Source organism: Amblyraja radiata, chromosome 11, assembly GCF_010909765.2.
Source record: "Amblyraja radiata isolate CabotCenter1 chromosome 11, sAmbRad1.1.pri, whole genome shotgun sequence".
Classification (NCBI taxonomy): Eukaryota; Metazoa; Chordata; class Chondrichthyes; order Rajiformes; family Rajidae; genus Amblyraja; species Amblyraja radiata.
Window position 1 is genome coordinate 15,920,826 of NC_045966.1, and position 19,881 is coordinate 15,940,706.

A 19,881-nucleotide genomic window follows, 5' to 3' on the forward strand; every position below is an offset into this window, starting at 1 on the left:
TACGATAAAAATTACAACTTTATTGCACAGTTAATGCTGACATTACAATAAATTAGGTAGTAAAATATAAAAACCTTCAGATAAGAAAATGGTTCCCAAACTTTCCATAAATTGCAGTACTGCAAAGCAATAGTGGTTCCAAAACAGGCCAGCACATGCCCACATGACAACACCAAAAAAAATGGCATCTTAATAAATTTGTACCATTTCAAATTAAAAACTTGAATACAGACTGACACAGTCTAGCCATTCTCCTGTGGAGAATATAAATTAATTTACAAGTTCTACAAAATAATTCATTTTGTTAACCATGGCCTTTCTTTCTCAATGTGAAAAAAATGGATGTTGCAATGCTTGATCCAGCCGTATTCTTTTTGAAGGTTCATAGGTCATCATCTTTTCAATTAAATCAAAAAGTTGCTGATGTTCAGAGATTTTGGAAGACATGTACTCCTGCAAAATAATTAAGATTGCATTTGAATACTTAATCTCAGAGTATATCAACTAAACCAACCTCCTAATGTTTGGCAATGTACAGACATTTGACCAAGAATAGGCCATGTAAAAGCACATTATAGCCTTACTATCCATACCTTCAAAGGTTTGCAGCGTTTCCTAACATATCGCCCAGCAGAACTATTTTCATCCCAATCTAACTGTTCATGATGAAAATATTTGGGCTTCCTAGGAAAAAAAAAAGACTACTGTTAACATCCAAGGTAGCATATGATAACCCAGTTCATTTTCATTAGGTTAGGTTACCAGAGTCTGAAACATCAGAAAAATTTAATTGCAAAATAATTCTGCATTGATTACATTTAACACAAATGCATTTGTGAATTTTTCTTGTACATTAAACATACACCATTTAATTTTCCAAGACCACATACTGATACATCTACAGCAAGAATGTCTGTTTGCAAATACAGCTCAGGACAAAATACAATTAAGTTAATTTACCCCAATTTCCCCAAGTCCAGGTGGGTGTAATCATTAAAACATTTTTGCAAGCCACTCACCACAGAGTACCATCAAAATTTGCACTCCATGTCCTAACAAAGTCTTATAATACTATAAGAACATCTTTTTAAACTAACGTGTCTGAAACAGCTAGTTTCCTGTTAATCTGAGAATGACTGTAATCTGAATGTAATGAAATATTAAACATTTACATGTACTACAGCTAATAAAAATTATAAACCACTTCTGGGATATAATAATCTCCATAAAATCCAGATAAAAAAATCTTTGGCAGACCTTGTACAAGATGCCACCAGGCCTTCTATTTGTCAATCAAGTAGGCACTTAACCCAATTCAGGAATGTAAAGAGCGAACCATATTGTGTAACACTTTCAAAATTCAGAAGCATGCCCTCCAAATCAAATCTTAAAACTCAGATGACAAGTTTAAACTTTTGCACAAAAATCTACTAAATAGGAAATTCATAAAGGTTAGGGTAGAATAAGATAAACACAAAATGTTGGAGTAACTCAACGGGTCAGGCAGCATCTCTGGAGAAAAGGAACATCTGACATTTTGGGGGGGGGGGGGGGAGACCCTTCAACAGACCAAGATTCTATTCCTATTAATGGGAACAGAAACTCTCCATTCATTTTGGAGATGGTCAAGAGAAAACCATATTAGTTCTTATTACTACAAACATCCCAATCCGGTGCTTTCAATGTCCAAGCTATCTCTTCCGATTAAAAATAACCATTTATAACTGTACAATAAATGTTCATTGTTCCATTGCCAATTCTTTTTGTAAATGTAATTATCTAGAGCGCAATCAAACAAACTTTTAAAAATACAAAAAGAAAATCTAGTCTTTTCTTGAAAAGTGACTGCATAATGAAACAAATTCAAGATCCTGAAATTATACAGATTTTAATGACATAGGCAAAGATTTACTTCAGACTAAATACACTTGCTTAAATAAAAATAAATATATTTACCGTGTGCTACTAATCATACCAGCTGGAATAGGCCCAATCACCCTTTCCATCATAGCTAGATGCTCCCGGCTATCATGCGTCTGAAAAATAAGAAAACGTTAAGCACAAAGAAATAGCAATGAGCCACTACACCATCTCTGTTATTCAGTAAGACTATGGTGGACCTAACCCCAGCATTGCCTTCTAGAATCCCCCAATAACCAAAATCAATCATAGCTTTGAAGCTATTTCTTTTCACTTCAGTTCTAAATGTACCTTGAGACCGTGATCCCTAATCTAGACACCCCAATCAAGAGAAATCATGCCTGCAGTGAAAAAAATTCGTACATGGTCAATGAGAACTTTCTTTTAAATTAGACAAAAAAAAAAGCAATTTTGCTTAACTTCCTTTTCGACATCGACTATGTCCCAGGAATCAATCTGTTAAACCTTTACAACACTTCCCCTGCTAAGCTATAACCTTCCTAGGATAATAAATGTCACAATTGATATTAACTATTTAAACTCAAATTAAAATAATTTCTAAATATGTTGGGAGGCCTTTGAGGATGGAATGTAGAAATAAGTCAAAACCAAATGAAGACCAACAAATTATAGGACATAACAGGCAAGTAATTGGTGAATGAAGTTTGCGGATTAATGCAAGTTGTACATTTTGACAGAATGAGGTCATGTTTAGGTTAAATCTCAGTGGATTAGAAAAAAGTGATCTTATAATATATAACCCACCACTAATAATCGTGCCACTAGTTAGCAAAACATTTTAAAGAATGCAAATCAAGCACAAGAATGTTATTGCTAGGGGTAGAGAATTAACAAGCTGCATTGTGCACTGTCGTGGTTGACCCACACAGGCTGCAAAGATTTAAGAGCACAACAAATGTTCTGGTATACATACCAAGTAAGGACAAAGAGGCCGAGCCTCTTAATTTCGGGAAAAAATAAGTGAGCTAAAGGTTTGTATAGCGCAAGGAGATCGAACCTTTCCACTTGAAAAGAGTATTATTAAGAGCCACAAATTAAAGAATCTCATGCAGAACTCCAATAGGGAATTCAGAAAAAATGCTATTAGAGCGATGGAAACTACCACGGGAACAAGATGACGCAAATAAATTGGATACACTTAAGGGAGGCCGACTAGCATCCCGAGGTCAGCATAAACACTAGCAATGACGGTTTACTCAAAATGACCTGCTTATGTTCTAAATATCATGTACAATGTTTTGAATTAACCAGGAGATGAAACCACCCCCACATTAAACACACAAGGCAAACTGAAATACTGAGAAATCGTACATCACAGAAAAAACATTGAAATGTTTCTTACCTGAAACAACGTCAAACCAAGATAATATTCAATCAATATACATCCTATACTCCAGACATCACATGGATGTGACCATCCTAATTCTTGAAAGAGAGAGATTTTTGATTATCAAAAGCTCACAGAATATTTACAACATTTCAAAATAATTTCCTAACATACTCACCTAATATGACCTCTGGAGCACGGTAATGTCTGGTGGATACTACAGTACTGTGATGCTCATCATCAAATGTCGCACTACCAAGATCCACAACTTTGATGTCTGGATTTATCACCGTTCTGTCGTCGTGTTTCTATGAAACAGGAATTATTTTTCCATTAAATAAAATGCAGATGAGCAACAAAATGCAGAGCTGCCAAGTAGTATGGATTTTCCATATTTTGTACGGAAATGCCATTAGAATACGGATGTACGGTTTTGTATTGTAAAATACGGAGTTCAGTTCAGTCTGAAGAAGGGTCTCGACCAGAAAAGGCACCCATTCCTTCTCTCCAGGCTGCCTGTCCCTCCCGCCTCCCGGGGGAGGGAGGCGGGAGAGGGGGAGGAAGGCGGGAGAGGGGGAGGAAGGCGGGAGAGGGGGAGGAAGGCGGGAGAGGGGGAGGAAGGCGGGAGAGGGGGAGGAAGGCGGGAGAGGGGGAGGAAGGCGGGAGAGGGGGAGGAAGGCGGGAGAGGGGAGGAAGGCGGGAGAGGGGAGGAAGGCGGGAGAGGGGAGGGAGGCGGGAGAGGGGAGGGAGGCGGGAGAGGGGGGGGAGGCGGGAGAGGGGAGGGAGGCGGGAGAGGGGAGGGAGGCGGGAGAGGGGAGGGAGGCGGGGAGAGGGGAGGGAGGCGGGAGAGGGGAGGGAGGCGGGAGAGGGGAGGGAGGCGGGAGAGGGGAGGAAGGCGGGAGAGGGGAGGAAGGCGGGAGAGGGGAGGAAGGCGGGAGGGGGAGGAAGGCGGGAGAGAGAGCGAGGGAGGCTTCCAAAATGGCTTCTATATCATCATCTGGTGCTAAAAGCATGAAGCAGCCGTTCAAACAGCAGCATACAAAGAGATGGCAATGAATGCACTGTCAAGTAAGGTGCGTAGAAGACATGTCAATTGGTAGCAAAGCTATGCATTCTTGTACTCTTACATGGGTATGACTGCACATTAAAAAAAAATCAATAAAGTGGCACCATGTAAAACTACTGATTTTCTCAGCAAAATACTGATTTTCAGGTACAAGAATATTGACATGCTCTGACAAAACTTGGCAGCTCTGAAAAAGTCTTCATTAATAAATAATGTAGCTTTAATTGAAAGATCTAACTTACCGTTTTACTGTTATATTCTATGTGATAGTCTGAATTCACAAAAAGTATATTTTCAGGTTTGAGGTCTGTGTGGGTAAGCTTGTTCTGATGCAAAACTAGGAGAAAAAATGTTTATATACTGTTTATGGTTGAGCGTAACAATTTTGTTGTAAACTAAAGCAATTTAATGCTCTCCATTTAAAAAAAAAAGTAAACTGCTGGAAGTATATCGTTTTCACAAATTAAGTAGTATTTTTTAAAAACCTTCAAGGTTACAACAGAATAAATAGCTTTTACTTATTACAAGTTAACCCAAATCACCTTGTGAAATAGTGACAGTAAAATAAATTGTATTTTTACCGTGTCACAGATAAATTACCCTTAATTCTGTTCTTTTGGATAGTTGAGCAAGAAACCAGAATTGCCCTTCAAAGAACAGCACACCATATTATATCTGGCTTTACTCAATGTCTAAAGGCAACACCTCCAATAAAGCAGCAGTCCTGCTGGGCATTGATCAAGAGCACAATTGCAAGTGCCAAATAGAGGGTGGCCCCTTGACTTTCACTCAAAATGAGAATCAGCAGATATTCACAAATTCAAATTTCAGAATAAAGTAAATTGATTTAAAAAGAGTCACTTTGATTAAATAAAAATTAATAACACTTGAAAATTAAAACAGCTTGTCCAGTTAGTGTGATCATGTTGGCAATGCACGGAAGGAAAGGGCTAACATACAATAAGGTCATAGACAACACGGAGACAGGCCTAGGCGCAACTTGCCCACGCTGAACAAGATACTCCATCCACACTAGTCCCACCTATCAATGTCCTGTCCAAATTACTTTTAAAAGTTGAAATAAGGTGCAATAAATTCAATATTTCAGACGCCATAATAATTTTTAAAGTATTACGACATGGAAAAATACAGCAATTTCCCTGGTGGAAAGTTGTTTGCGCATATACATGATAAAGACTTACATAATAAGCACCAATTCAAAGAACACAAAATTTTATTCTATCAAGTGATTTCCCATCCAATTACCCCGACTCAGCAATGCAGGTTTTACTCACAGTTCAAGGCATGACAAATTTGATAACCCATGTGCTTAATATGGTGCATTGGAAATGGCATGAAATTGTTTTCCTTTAAGAAATCATAGGTACTGAGTCCAAGTAGTTCAAACCCAATGCAAATATGTCCATGATGATCAAACCAATCCAGTACTTGAACACATCCACTGTAAATTAGAACATTAGAGTGTATTATATTGAGATATTAGAGATATTATATTGGAAATCCACTTAGTTCAGTTTCTTAAATCCACCTTTTAACCATGCAAACGAAACCATAAAAAAATATTTACATGGACAAAAATAGTCAAAATTCAGAACTGATATAGTAAACTTCTAGTTCTTTTGCACTCAAGGAGTGAAAATAAAAACTCAGCCCAAGGCAATGTGCCAAGTGGTAAAAGAGACATGCCTCAAATAGATTTCCATGGCACAGTACAACCAAAAAAGAATTAAATATAACTGCTGAGAATATTGTTAATTTCAAAATGCTCATTTCAGTTTGTACTTACTATGTGCCAGCACCCTTGTTACACACTTCCTCTAGCACACGTACTTCTGAGCGAGCAGCTTCACGGTATCGAGTAATGTTCTTTATGATCTTCAATGCAACATACACTCCCCTGAAAGAATAACATACCTTAACAGTTAACTGGATCCAGAATATTTATTTCACAGAATAATATTTTAAAAATGTTAGCCTGTCTGTTAACAAATGAGCTCCAATTATTCAGATGAGTGACTAATCAGATAAGTGGTTGGTGCCAGGACTAGAGCGAGAGATTGAGCAGCCGACAATTTTCTTCCTTGGTGCGTAGAAGGCTGGAAAGTGATATTATAGAAATACATAGGCTCATGAGGGTATTAGATAAGGGAGGGGGGGGGGGAGAGATTTAAAAAGAACCCTAGGAGCAACGTTTTCCTACAAAGAGGGCGATGGATAATTGTAACGAGCTGCCAGACAATACCCGAGGCAGGTGCAATAACATTTAATAACTATTTGGACAATTACATAGATAGGAAAGGCAGAGGATACAGGCCAAAAGCAGAAAAATAGGACTAGATTTCAAGCTGAAGCTTGTCAGAAATTCCCTCCTAACAAATACAGTGCCCGCCATAATGTATGGGGACAAAGACCCATCATTTATTTACCTTTGTACTGCACAATTTGAGATTTATAATAAGGAGAAAAAAAAATCACATGTTAATTAAAGGGCACATTGTCAGATTTTATGAAAGGCCATTTTTATACATTTTGGTTTCACCATGTAGAAATTACAGCAGTGTTTATACATAGTCCACCCATTTCAGGGCACCATAATGTTTGGGACACATGACTTCGCAGGTGTTTGTAATTGCTCAGGTGTGTTTAATTGCCTCCTTAATGCAGGTATAAGAGAGCTCTCAGCACCTAGTCTTTCCATCACCTTTGGAAACTTTTATTGCTGTTTATCAACATGACGACCAAAGTGGTGCGAATGAAGCCATTATGAGACTGAGAAACAAGAATAAAACTGTTAGATACATCAGTCCAACCTTAGGCTTACCAAATTCAACTGTTCAGAACATCATTAAGAAGAAAGAGAGAACTGGTGAGTTTACTAATCGCAAAGGGACTGTCAGGCCAAGGAAGACCTCCCTAGCCGATGACAAAAGAATTCTCTCTACATTAAAGAAAAATCCCCAAACACCTGTCCGGCAGATCAGAAACACTCTTCAGGTGTGGATTTGTCAATGACCACTGTTTGCAGAAGACTTCATGAACAGAAATACAGAGGCAAACCACTGGTTAGCCACAAAAATAGGTTACAGTTTGCCAAGATGTACTTAAAAGTCAACCACAGTTCTGGAAAGAGGTCTTGTGGACAGATGAGACGAAGATTAACTTATATCAGAGTGATGGCAAGAGTAAAGTACGGAGGCGAGAAGGAACTGCCCAAGATCCAAAGCATACCACCTCATCTGTGAAACACAGCGTTGGGGGTGTTATGGACTGGGCATGTATGGCTGCTGAAGGTACTGGCTCACTTATCTTCATTGATGATACAAATGCTGATGGTAATAGCCTAATGAATTCTGAAGTGTATAGACACATCCTATCTGCTTAAGTTCAAACATATGCCTCAAAACTCATTGGCCGGCAGTTCATTCTACAGCAAGATAATGATCCCAAACATACTGCTAAAGCAACTGAGTATTTCAAAGCTGAAAAATGGTCAATTCTTGAGTGGCCAAGTAATTCACCCAATCTGAACCCAATTGGCCATGCTTTTTATATGCTGAAGAGAAAACTGAAGGGGACTAGCCCCCAAAACAAGCATAAGCTAAAGATGGCTGCAATACAGGCCTGGCAGACAGAGCATCACCAGAGAAGCCGCCCAGCAAGTGGTGATGTCTGTGAATCGCAGATATCAAGCAGTCATTGCATGCTAAGGGTATGCAACAAAATACTAAACATGTCTACTTGTTTACATTTACATGACATTGCTGTGTCCCAAACATTATGGTGCCCTGAAATGGGGGGAGGGACTATGTATAAACACTGCTGTAATTTCTATATGGTGAAACCAAAATGTACAAAAATGACCTTTATTAAAATCTGACAATGTGCACTTTAACCACGTGTGATTTATTTTCTATTACAAATATCAAATTGTGGAGTAGAGGCAAATAAATAAATGGGTCTTTGTCCCAAACATTAGGGAGGGCACTGTGTGTGGTAATTTTATAAATTGTAGTTGATCTGAAACATGAAATGGTTGCTATAATAGAATAGTTACATTGGGAAAAAATTGTTATCGTAGAAGAAATAAAGGAAAAAAATTAGGACACAAGTATTTTAGACCAAGAAAAATCAATCTCCACATTGTTTTGTGAAGTGCAGTAATAATGTCAAGGACAAAATCATCATAGCCAATTTGCACAAAAAACTGAAATATATGAAATATGAATTGATTTGAGGAAATTTGCCATCATTACTTAATAGATTCAATGATATAGATATTTTGGGTTGCTTTTAAAAGTAATTTTCTGTTACATAAACTGCATTTAGATGTGATCATGGAACACCAGGTGACCATGAAATAAATACACCAGTAATATTTATTATAAAAATGCTATATGAAATGCTGCCGGAATGCATTAGTTCCGGAAAACCTTGTAGTTGCACAATTGAACAAGCAGATGTCAATCTGCAGTCAATTCTAAAGAGTATTTATTAATTATATAAATATATAGGAGGTATTCTGCTTTCATAATTTTATTGCATCGCATAGATAATAGATTGTGATCGCCATCTAAAGTCAGAATCATTTGACTTGCATAGCAAGTTGATGTGATTTACCTACAAGGTGGCAATTTTGTGATCGAGGCTTGCTTTGGGCTTCGTTATGTTATAAAATGTATGCGGGAGATTCAGCCACCAACATAAAATATATTGTTGAGAATCAAATAATAATTTGATTATTATTGCCCAGCAATAATACCAACAATAAACAAATGTGGGGGTTAATTCATAGGGCAGCGGAGAGTACAAGATGAAAGATCTGCATTGAAATAGACTCCCGCATTGACTAGGTGGTCTTATTCAATTAAACATTGAAAATTGTAGAAATATATTTCTCTTGGATTATCTGTTTGTCATCTCCCCATTCTCTAGTCCTAATTTTTCTTCACCATACGCTGATAAACTCTGAATTTACTACTTCAATGTTAATTCAATAAATTAACAGCGCCTACATAAACCATTACAATAGTCAGCATCTGTGCTCTTATCAAATGAATCATAATTTCTCAAAGCAATTTTTGCTGAAAGAGATCTTTTTTTCCTACTTTAACCACCTTACAATATTGCTCATTGACAGCAGCTTCTATTGTGCACTTTCTCGTGGTAGTTTGGAAACTGATCAATCTTTGCAATGTTGCAACCTATAATTCACCTCTGCAATACAATAAGGTCAATTACATTTAATAACTTACGAGCAAATTAGGCGATGGGTAAATGCACTTACTTTTTCAAATCAAAACACTCTACAACTTTTCCAAAAGCTCCTTCTCCTAGATTACAGATTATTTCATCTGGATTGGAAAGAAAACCATTTTTAGGAACATATGCAAAAAACTATTTCTTGTTCAATAATAAACACTAGACTTATCAAAAAGATTAAACAATCCTAAATGGCTAACATTTTACATTTAAACAGTTTTATTCTAAAATAAAGGCCAAATTTAAAAATACAATACTGCCATACTATAAATTAAACTTTCAAAATAAATAACCCATGCTTCAATTAATTTAAAAATAATGCCACCCCCTTTCACCAAAAGCTAGAATAACTATTTTGAAGGTCTGCTGGACTATTTTATGTATAAGATTAATAACTTCAGAATAACAAAACTAAGCTTGAAATATTTTTTAAATTACATTTGACTCCAACTATGAAATACTGACTTTAGCTTACATATTCATGGATCCCTTAAATATTATTTCCTTCTCCCTCCCATACTTTCCCAAACTATGCCTTTAAAGCAGTCTGTAATAAAGTTGTTACAAAAATATTCTATACATCTTGCTTTCAGTTTGTCTCCAGTGTGATATACCAGATGACCCTCCTCATCATCCTCAACATTCTTGGATCTCCTTTGGCGGTGACTCTTCTGTATACGACAAGTAGTCAGCAACATCCAGCCATTGAAAAAGGATAGTATTTCGGAACAGAACACACCATTCCCCAGGAGAGGATTCAGGTATTCATATAAACGCCAATCCACGAAAGGCCACGGTAGGTTGATGTGTGCAAATTCAAATTCAATCCCCAGAAATTCACATGGCACACAGTGTATGTTACAGAAGAAAAACATGGCAAGGAACAGATTTTAAGATAAGATGTCTTAAATTTTTCAAAGCAATAAATGCATCAATACAAAATTTACCAAATTAAATTTAATAAAATACATTACGTTCAAAGCATGTGGTAATTACAAACAAAATATGAAAAAAGTGGGCATTCTGCAGGGTTGAAAATATTGCATCTTGGATGCAATATGTGGTTTCAACTAGGATTTTCACTGTTGGGAGAGTTGGGTGCATAATCTGCAAACCTTTCAAGAACTTTGAATGGCAGGGCAAAGGATGCTCTCCTTAAACAGCGTAAAACGGTTGGTGATAACCAAAACAATCATTTTCAAAAAGTCAATTGCCATTGTGGAAACTAGTTTTAACATTCTGAAGGAGCGGCAGAATATGTTTAATTCAACAGTTTACTGCCAGATTAGGGCAACACAGCAGTTACGACACAGAGATCATTAACACTGGTCGAATTGCCTGCAATTAGAAAACTCCTTCTCAAAATGATTGGCATGCTGTGAAAACTATTAGGATAAAACTGGTACTACAGGTGCACAACCTTTTATCCGAAGATCCAAATAACGAAAACCTCCGAATAGCGGCCATTTTTTCGGTCCTTGAAGAAAGGCCCTTGAAAACGTTCACCGAGGGCGGCCCGCAGAGGTGACAGCGGAACCTCCGGTCGGTCCTCGAAGAAAGGGGAACTAAATCCCCATTCATAAAAGAGAAGGTGAGGGTATATTGCGCGGGAGGGTTAATAATTGACAATATGCTGCTGCCTGCCCGCTGAGTTAAAAAGTTCCCACGGTAGACTCACGATATACAGTGTTTCGTGAGTCTTGCGTGGGACCTTTTTAACTCAGCGGGGCAGGCAGCAGCAGATTGTCGCTCGCTTCAGTTTCACCCCACCTACACCCCGCTGCTTCCCGGCCATGTGTGTGACCCCTTCCCTCCCCTCTCCAGCTCCCCGCTCATTGCACCGGCGCGGGGGCTTTGCACTGTCTTCACGTCGGCGATTGCAGCAGGACCGTGCCAGTCACCGGCGAAGTCAGGACCAACGGGACACCGACCCCCAGGCCCACTGCAAGCACGGAGATCCCAGAGACCCACAGCCAGCAGCAGCCCAGCCCCGTTCCAACTCCAGAGGAAAACTGCAAACTGGCCGGAGACGTCAGGACCACCAGAAGCCGTTCCCCGAGCTGCGCCCCCTCATCGGGACACCGACCCCCAGGCCCACTGCAAGCACGGAGATCCCAGAGACCCACAGCCAACAGCAGCCCAGCCCCGCTTCAACTACAGAGGAACCTGGGTTGCGGATGACGGGGCGGATGACGGGGTCCAGGGGAGGTTGCAGGAGAGTGGGGTTGTTTGCAGTTGCAGAGGGAGGGGGCAAGGGCGGTGCAGTTTCCAGTCTCAGCTCCAGTCCAGGGGGGTAGCCGGAGACGTCAGGACCAACGGGACACCGACCCCCAGGCCCACTGCAAGCACGGAGATCCCAGAGACCCACAGCCAGCAGCAACTCCAGCCCAGCCCCGCTCCAACTCCAGAGGAACACGTAGGGGCAGAAGCTGATGGTGTGCAAGGTACGTCTTGTTCTTGGGGTGGCGGATGAGGGGGCGCAGTTCGGGCTGTAGGCAAACTGCCACTTGTCGCCGTAGCGGCCCATCGGGGAGCGGATTCCTCTGGAGTTGGAGAGGGAGGGGGGTATTGTGCTGTTTGATCGCCCCCTGCTATCCCAGGGACAGGGAGACACAGCGGCTTTTTAGACTGGTGGGCAATCACTTCCAAAGTTCTGCCCACACAGTCAGTACACCTCTCCTACACTGCATTTCATACAAACATTTATTCTGCAAGAAAAAACTACATTGAAGACTCAAACTCGCGACCGAGTTTACTGCCGGGATCAAGGCGCAAACTCGTGACCTTGCGGATATGAGCCGAGCACTCTACCACTGAGTCAGCCATTAAAATCTACGCTAAAAAATTTCCATTCCGAAGACCGACAAATTCTGAATTACGAAAAGTGTCTGGTCCCAAGGCTTTCAGATAAAAGGTTGTGCACCTGTATCCATGCAGGCTCCATAATCAGTTACTTTATTTCTTGTAACTTCCTACCAAGATCATTAAATAAGACTGCTAATTTTCAAAACCAGATTTTTCTAATATTAAAAACAATTTTATCAAGTCTGCCTCTAATAACTATATGCAGAAATTAATTTTCAAATTTTAACAGAATATTCCTAGACTTTCTATATTTCAACAACCCAGATTTTAAAACTACCCTATCCCCAAAAGAGATGCCTCAATTAATTAAAAACAGAACTATTTAAATACCCCCCCACCCCCTCCCAACCTGTCAATTTCAAATAAATTTGTTCTTACCGAGTGCGAATGATTACTTGAACCAGAGTGATGTTTTATAGGCCTATGTTTTTCCCGGCTACTTTTTTCACTCATTCCACTATCAGGTTTGCCTGACTTGCTGTAATTTTGATGACTATAGCCGTAGCGCTGATGTCGGCATTCTCTGTTGTGACAGCCATTCCTATATTCCATTTTGTACCCATCACTGCATTCATGCTTTCCGTCATGGTTATCCATGTGCTCATTAACAGATTTTGTTTCCAAGTAATAGCTATAAGAAAAACTTACTAAATTACCAATCTTAACTATTGTTGCAGAGACTTCACAGGTTGTACGCATGTATTACTTACTTGTCTGAAGGACGATGGCGCTTGCGTCGCCTATTTTCCCTTTCACTGCTATGTGATCGTTTTCTGCGTTTATGGCCAATGTAATAGTCTCGGTGGTCCCAACTCTCTCCACTACTCCATTCTGAACTCCGTGTACACTTCAAATGAGGCATCTATAGATTATAATAGTATCAGTTTTGTCCATTTGATATCAACAAGCAGCTGAAAAATGTCTGATTGTTTTTTATTCTGCAACTTCAAATTAACATTATGAATCTGTAGCCAAAAAAAAGTGGCATTTTCATCTCAAGACAACTTCCTCTTCAAACACTGGGAATACCGACATTTTTGTCAGAGCACACAAAAGATCTACAAATTAGAGGTATATAAACTCCCGAGGGGAATAGATAGGGTCAAAGCATAATCTTTTACGCAGAGCAGGGGAATCAAGAACCAGAGGTTGGACGACACATAGAATGAGCCGCAAGAGGAGCTATTTGAAGCTGGTACTACACAGCATTTAAAAGACACAAGGATACAGATATGAAAGGTTTAGAGGGATATAGACAAAATATAGGCAAATGGGACTAGCTTAGATGGAACAACTTGATTGACGTAGACAAGCTGGGCCGAAGGGTCTGTTTGCGTTCTGTAGGACTAAATTCCATCTCTTCCATTCAGATTATAATGAGCTACATTCACACATGCATCTCAAAATCCGTCCTTAGCCATTAGGAAAAAAAAGCCTCATCCAGGTGTGTATAAGGACCAGAATTCCAATGTGCTCCTTTGATTAGTCTCCTATCCTCTACAAAAGCAAGTCCATCTAAAGTTCAGCTGCACACATACCAAACACCACCATCAACTCATTATCCTCAATCTAGTTTCCCTCTACTAACCTTGGCCATCAGGCCCGTCGAGTTCGGTATTTACAAAAAACGCAAGGAATAGTTTTGGGATTTGTCAAAAGTCACTCGCTATAAAGAAAAAGCAAACAAAGCGCTGACTGCATAAACTGTATGTAAATTCTTATCTTTATTCATGATTTATGTGTAAAAATATATTTAATCTGAGGAACGGGGGTGCCAGATAGCGGGCGAGCGAGTATAACAGCGAGAGAGAGAGGGGGCAGAAGCCAGTGGGAGACAGGGGAGAGTGCGCACAGACTCGCGCCGCATCCGCAGCCCGCGTCGAGCCCGTGTTCCCGGCGCCGCCCCCCTCCTCCCCCCATGGGTGTCCAGTCACCGCCCAGGGCGACAGCACACAAGCACGCGGCTGGCGTGGGGGGGGGGGGGGGGGGGGGAGAGACAAAGGGCGCCTGCACCAGCCCAGCTCCTACTCCAGAGGAGCCCATTCCTTTTTTCCGGAGATGCTGCCCATCCAGCCGAGCCGCTGCAGCACTTCGCACGCACCCCTGCCGACAGCCGGCGCTCAGGGTGCTGCGGCGGCTCAACTGGACGGGCAGCATCCCCGGAGAAAAGGAATGGGTGATGTTTTGGGTCGAGACCCTTCTCCAGACGTTGCCTGGCCCACGCGGCACCCCGTGTGCATCCCCTCCGGTGGCCCCCACCGCCACCTAACCTCTCCGTCTGAGTCACAACACTCTCCACCAGCAGGGCCTTTGATACTAGAAGATTACCAAGTGGCTCCAGTGGAACTGATTGCCTATCCCAGCTCCGACTGACTCACTGTTTGTAATGACTCATGCTCTCCACCGACGGGGCAAACTGACAGCCACTGGACAGGGAGAGGCTGGAGCCAGCGCCAACCCCCCCCCCCCCCCCCCCTCTCCTGCGAGCTTGGCCCGATACCACCGGCCGCCTCCGGACGGGGATTGGACACCCGGAGGGGTGGGAGGGACGACGCGTGACGGCCCAGCGGTGCCAGAGACCCGCGCCCGACCCTGGACCCCGACTCCACGGAGCAGCCCGAAGCATAAAGCACTCACTGAAACGAAGGTCTGATAACCAAAGATACACAGCAGATCCGCACCCTCCAATGTTTATCCCCAGTGACCTATGACCTGGGCATGTGCAGTCAGAATACCGAACTCACTTATTCCTCGTCCTTCAAAATGGATCATTTCCTTTAGTCACCCAAGAGACTAATAAGCGCACTAATTTTAATGATTCATCCAAATTGCAGTCATTTTCCTCAGTAATGGCTCAAGGAGTCATAGGAAATTCAGAAGTACTTCATAAGCATATGCCTGCATCATTATTCAATTCGATCATGAATGATCTTTTCACAAAGCTTTCATTCACCACCCATCTCTTGCAATTTATTTATTAAATGATGTACCAAATCAATACATGATTTTCTGACTGAGAGAAACTAGATTGGTTCACAAATTTGCAAGTGCATTATGACGCACAGTTGCAATTAGCAAACAATATGCAGGCTTCTATCCAGATATTTGATTATTCTACCTTTACCAAAAATGAGAAAAAATTGGATGCAATATTTGCATACACTGACTGTTACAACTACTGCTTCAGGGCCAAAAACAAAGTATCGGTGACTGCGAATAGCCACCAATTTTGAAACTAGCATTAATAGAGTGGCTATTGTCCTGAAGAATACATAGAAGGACAAGGACTATTGTGATGTTGTAGATGTGTCATTCAATAAAACCCATTTACAACGAATATTAAACTGCTTAGAGGACTTGCATTATCGACTCAAAGAGCATTGGCCGTGTCCTGCAATTAACTCCTCAGATGTCATTTATCAGCAAATTGAAAAATTGCTTCAAGAGGATGGATAAGGTGTGGTTTACACAAGGAGTGGTATTTTTAAATCTCATTTCAAACACAGAAACTGAAATACTTTTGTAAAGTGGCAGTAAATGTAACTCAAGGTACAAAATGTTGCAAAAGTCACAATCCATTAATATAAAAAATAGCTTTTGGGCAAAAATATTGAATTAGGATCCCGGTTTCCTTCAAACCCAAGAAGGGAGGAGTCCTCAAATAGCAGCATTTAAAGAGTTCAATTAATAAATTTAATTGTGGAATATAGTTTTGCTGCGAGACATCAAAACACCGAGCAGTATGTGAAGAAGAAAACGCATCTTAAGAAACACAATGTATTGTTCAGGAATTGTTCTTTTTCAATTCTTACTGTGGAGATTTCAAATGCAGATAATACCGTGCCCTCCATAATGTTTGGGAGAAAGACCCATCATTTATTTGCCACAATTTGAGATTTGTAATAGAAAAAAGAAAAAAAAATCACGTGGTGATGTCCATGAATCGCAGACGTCAAGCAGTCATTACATGCAAATGATATGCAACAAAATACTAAACATGACTTTCATTTTCATGACATTGCTCACTGTAACCCAAACGTTATGGTGCCCTGAAATGAGGGGGGGGGGGGGGGGGGGGAGAGAGAACGAGGGGACGGATTATGTATAAACCAAAATGTATAAAAATACAATTTAATAAAATCTGACAATGTGCACTTTAACCACATGTGATTTTTTTCTAATACAAATCTCAAATTGTGGAGTACAGAGGCAAATAAATAAATGATGGATCTTTGTGCCAAACATTGTGGAGGGCACTGTACAAACTGACAGAATAACAATGGATTTTTGTTTAAGAAGGAACTGCAGATGCTGGAAAATCGAAGGTAGACAAAAGTGCTGGAGAAACTCAGCGGGTGCAGCAGCATCTATGGAGTGAAGGAAATCGGCAACGTTTCAGGCCGAAACCCGTCTTCAGACTGATGTAGGGGGCGGGGAGAAGAAAGGAGAAAAAAAAAGACAAAAAACAATGAAGTCAAGTCCCTGGCAAGGCATCACAAAACATGGAGCCGAATCTGAAGAGTAATAAACTGGGCCTCCTTACTTCAAGACTAGATTAAAACTCCACAAGAGCATAATCATGAATAATACGAGCTTATTGTTGTCTTTCAGATAATACTACCACCTTCAAATGAACATGAAATAGCTTTTGATAAACAGCAGCTATCTTTGCCAACTAACAACAGCAGAGCTGCCCTTGCCAGCTTGCATTTAGCAGCAGCCAATACCAAAGATAAATGTTCTGGTTAATTTTCAATTGTTGTGTGCAAGCTAATTAAACGTTTCTCCAAATTACAACCATAACTATATTCAGAACATAGTTATAGTTGTGAAATACACAAGGATGTCAGTGAGACATTTAAATAGATCCAAAGTCCCTTTTCCAATCAAAATATTTGGCTCTGACTGCAGAAATTACAATGAAACATATTTAATACAAAATGTCAGCTATAGCACAAGTGCTACTTTATAACAGGAAAGCACAGAAACGTTACACAGCCGACTAGCCAATAACTCCACGGAAAATCGCGCCTCTAGATCTCCAGGGGTGTATCCCATGATGTGCTAAACCAAGCCAACAGACATACTTCCAATGACTCCCCAAATTTACACCATCCTTTGTTATTGTTAAATTGTGCAAGTTCAATGCGCTTTGAAATAAGTGTTTCAATGTCATTTTATACTACTCCTTAAGTGGCTCTGATGATGAGGAACACTAGCAAAAGAATCACCGGTAGATAGCAAATTAAAGAGGAAACATATTCCAGATTAGGATAAAATACTTTAATCTTTCAGAATAGGACTAAATATGGTAAATGTTTTAATATTTGGGTTCGTTATACGTTATATAAATTATATCGAAGTGGAGTGGACATTTAATTTCCCGATGAGGAACCTGAGGAACCTGGCTCACCCGTCATCGAGCTGGGAGTGGACCAGGGATCCCAGGGTGGGATTTAATTTATAGGAAAGAACTGCGGATGCTGGTTTACATCGAAGATAGGCGCAAAATGTTGGAGTAACTCAGCTGGTCAGGCGGCATCTCTGGAGAAAAGGAGTAGGTGAAGGGTCTCGACCCGAGAATGCTGTTACTCCAGCATTTTGTGTCCATCTCCTCCGGGATTTAATGTCATCGTCTTGGTTCTTGTCACCTCTTTGATAAACATCCTCCTCAAACTGGTCCCCGTAACGCCGGATAGCAGTTCGCTTTAAAAAGAGGGAAACAATCCGGTTTTGTACCGAACCCCGGCCATTTAATAAACAGTTATCGCCCTGTTACACCAAATAAACCGAGCGGCCGGTTGCCGGGAAGATCCGCAACCCGTCGCCATTTTGTCGAATTGTTTTCGCTTTAAAACTGCGCCTGACAGACATCTTCTTCAACATCTAAACCAAACGGCAGGTGCTGGCGGCAACATCTCTCGGCCACTCGCCCCTCTTTACCTTATCAGGGAAGTTTTCACTACAACCAACGTCGAGTAAAGACGTTCGCCAGGATAATCCTGCGAAGTTGCCCCTTCGATAACAAAACCGTTGTTTTTTTTTAATTCCGCCGAACAACCGGCCAAAAATTGGGAGTTTAATCACTCAGATCTTCCGGCGTTAGCGAACAAAACGCTGTTGTGAAAAAAAAGCCTTACCTCTCGATGCCGCCGCAAATCGCATAAAGTCAAAGACGAGAAATAAAAAAACACGCTCCTTCACAAAATGGTGGCTGAAGCTTCAGCGAGGGAACAATGAGCGGGCAGCGTCAGTTGCGGACGTGTTTCCGGTTGTGAATGTGGGCAAGGCCTGGGCTCAGACCTCGCTGGCGAGCGAGCGCCAGCTGCTCGGCTGCCTCTTCACTTCTCATGTATTGATTGAGTAGGAAGAAGGAACTGCAGATGTAGGTTTAATTAGACACAAAAAGCTGGAGTGCCTCAGCGGGACAGGCAGCATCTCTGGAGAGAAGGAATGGGTGACGTTTCGGGTCGAGACCCTTCTTGGTTCTCCAAAATATTCCAAATGGAACAGTCAGGGAAACGGGAAACGAGAGATATCGACGATGATGTAGAGAGATAAAGAACAATGAATAGGTCTCTATATACCTGTACATCGATTTTGTGCTAAATAAATACGTCTTCAAATCTCAAACATTTGAGTCTTTCGATATGTCCACACCTTATTCAGTAGTTCCGGTTGTGAATGTGGGCAAGGCCTGGGCTCACACCTTATTCAGTAGTCGTTGCATCTTCGTTGTTATCAATGTGACACCAAACAAATTGACAGTAATTTCCAGCAATGGCGTTCTTCATCACAATTGTACATACCCGCTGTTTACATAATATACATCATATTAATTTCGTTTACTTTAAGTTTGAAATGTATTATGGGATCATCTACTGTCTTAACCTATTACATGTCATATAATGACAGCAGTACATCGTCTCTGTGCTAAATAAAATACGCCTTCAAACCACAAACACTTGACACTAACCGCTTTCGACTACATATTGTGTCCATACCTCATTCAATAGTCGTTGTATCTTCGTTGTTATCAATGTGGCACCAAACAAACACGATATTTGACAAGTCCTTAGACCTCTGCGCTTCCCACTGTTGCAGGAAATTTCGGGTGAGACAAAAAACCTACAGGATCACCTGATGGTTGACGGAAAACAAACATTAACACGTCACATCCTTTCCCCATCGCAAAAAAACCCATATTTTTTAAAGCACCCATTTTGCAACTTTGTATTTTAACCAAAAAACCCCGCACACATTGAAATATGCGCCTTTAGAACATTAGGCGTTGTCTGACGGAGGATCCAGACCCACAACGTCGCTTCTGCACCCATTCCTTTTCTCCAGAGACGCTGCCTGACCCGCTGAGTTACTCCAGCTTTTTATGTCTGTCTTCGGT

At 40.8% G+C, this 19,881-nt stretch overlaps 1 protein-coding gene across 4 annotated transcripts; it reads right to left on the reverse strand.

The window, feature by feature from the left end:
• LOC116978325 (dual specificity protein kinase CLK4-like) lies at nucleotides 1–19,631 on the reverse strand. 4 transcript variants are annotated; one of them, XM_033029403.1, is made up of 13 exons: nucleotides 19,484–19,631; nucleotides 13,190–13,341; nucleotides 12,858–13,110; nucleotides 10,195–10,285; nucleotides 9,640–9,706; nucleotides 6,142–6,252; nucleotides 5,630–5,796; nucleotides 4,577–4,671; nucleotides 3,447–3,576; nucleotides 3,284–3,366; nucleotides 1,957–2,036; nucleotides 594–684; nucleotides 1–453 (listed from the first exon to the last, which is right to left on the reverse strand). In XM_033029403.1, the coding sequence occupies exons 2-13, from the start codon at nucleotides 13,339–13,341 to the stop codon at nucleotides 325–327; spliced, it is 1,449 nt and encodes a 482-aa protein (XP_032885294.1). In that variant the 5' UTR covers nucleotides 19,484–19,631; the 3' UTR covers nucleotides 1–324. The 4 variants fall into 4 exon arrangements, with proteins under 4 accessions (XP_032885294.1, XP_032885295.1, XP_032885293.1 ...); XM_033029404.1 differs by having other exon boundaries at nucleotides 19,456–19,600; XM_033029402.1 differs by lacking the exon at nucleotides 19,484–19,631 and adding an exon at nucleotides 18,620–18,741.
• Between the last annotated feature and the right edge of the window lie 250 nt (nucleotides 19,632–19,881).

Excerpts from the sequence above, each read along its gene's own strand:
- LOC116978325 (XM_033029403.1), bottom strand. The coding sequence starts at position 13,341 with ATGCCTCATTTGAAGTGTACACGGAGTTCAGAATGGAGTAGTGGAGAG. Across the intron at positions 6,253-9,639 it reads GAGTGTTTTGATTTGAAAAA|GGGAGTGTATGTTGCATTGA; the intron begins GTAAGTGCATTT and ends TTATTCTTTCAG. Across the intron at positions 685-1,956 it reads GGTATGATTAGTAGCACACG|GAAGCCCAAATATTTTCATC; the intron begins GTAAATATATTT and ends TTTTTTTCCTAG.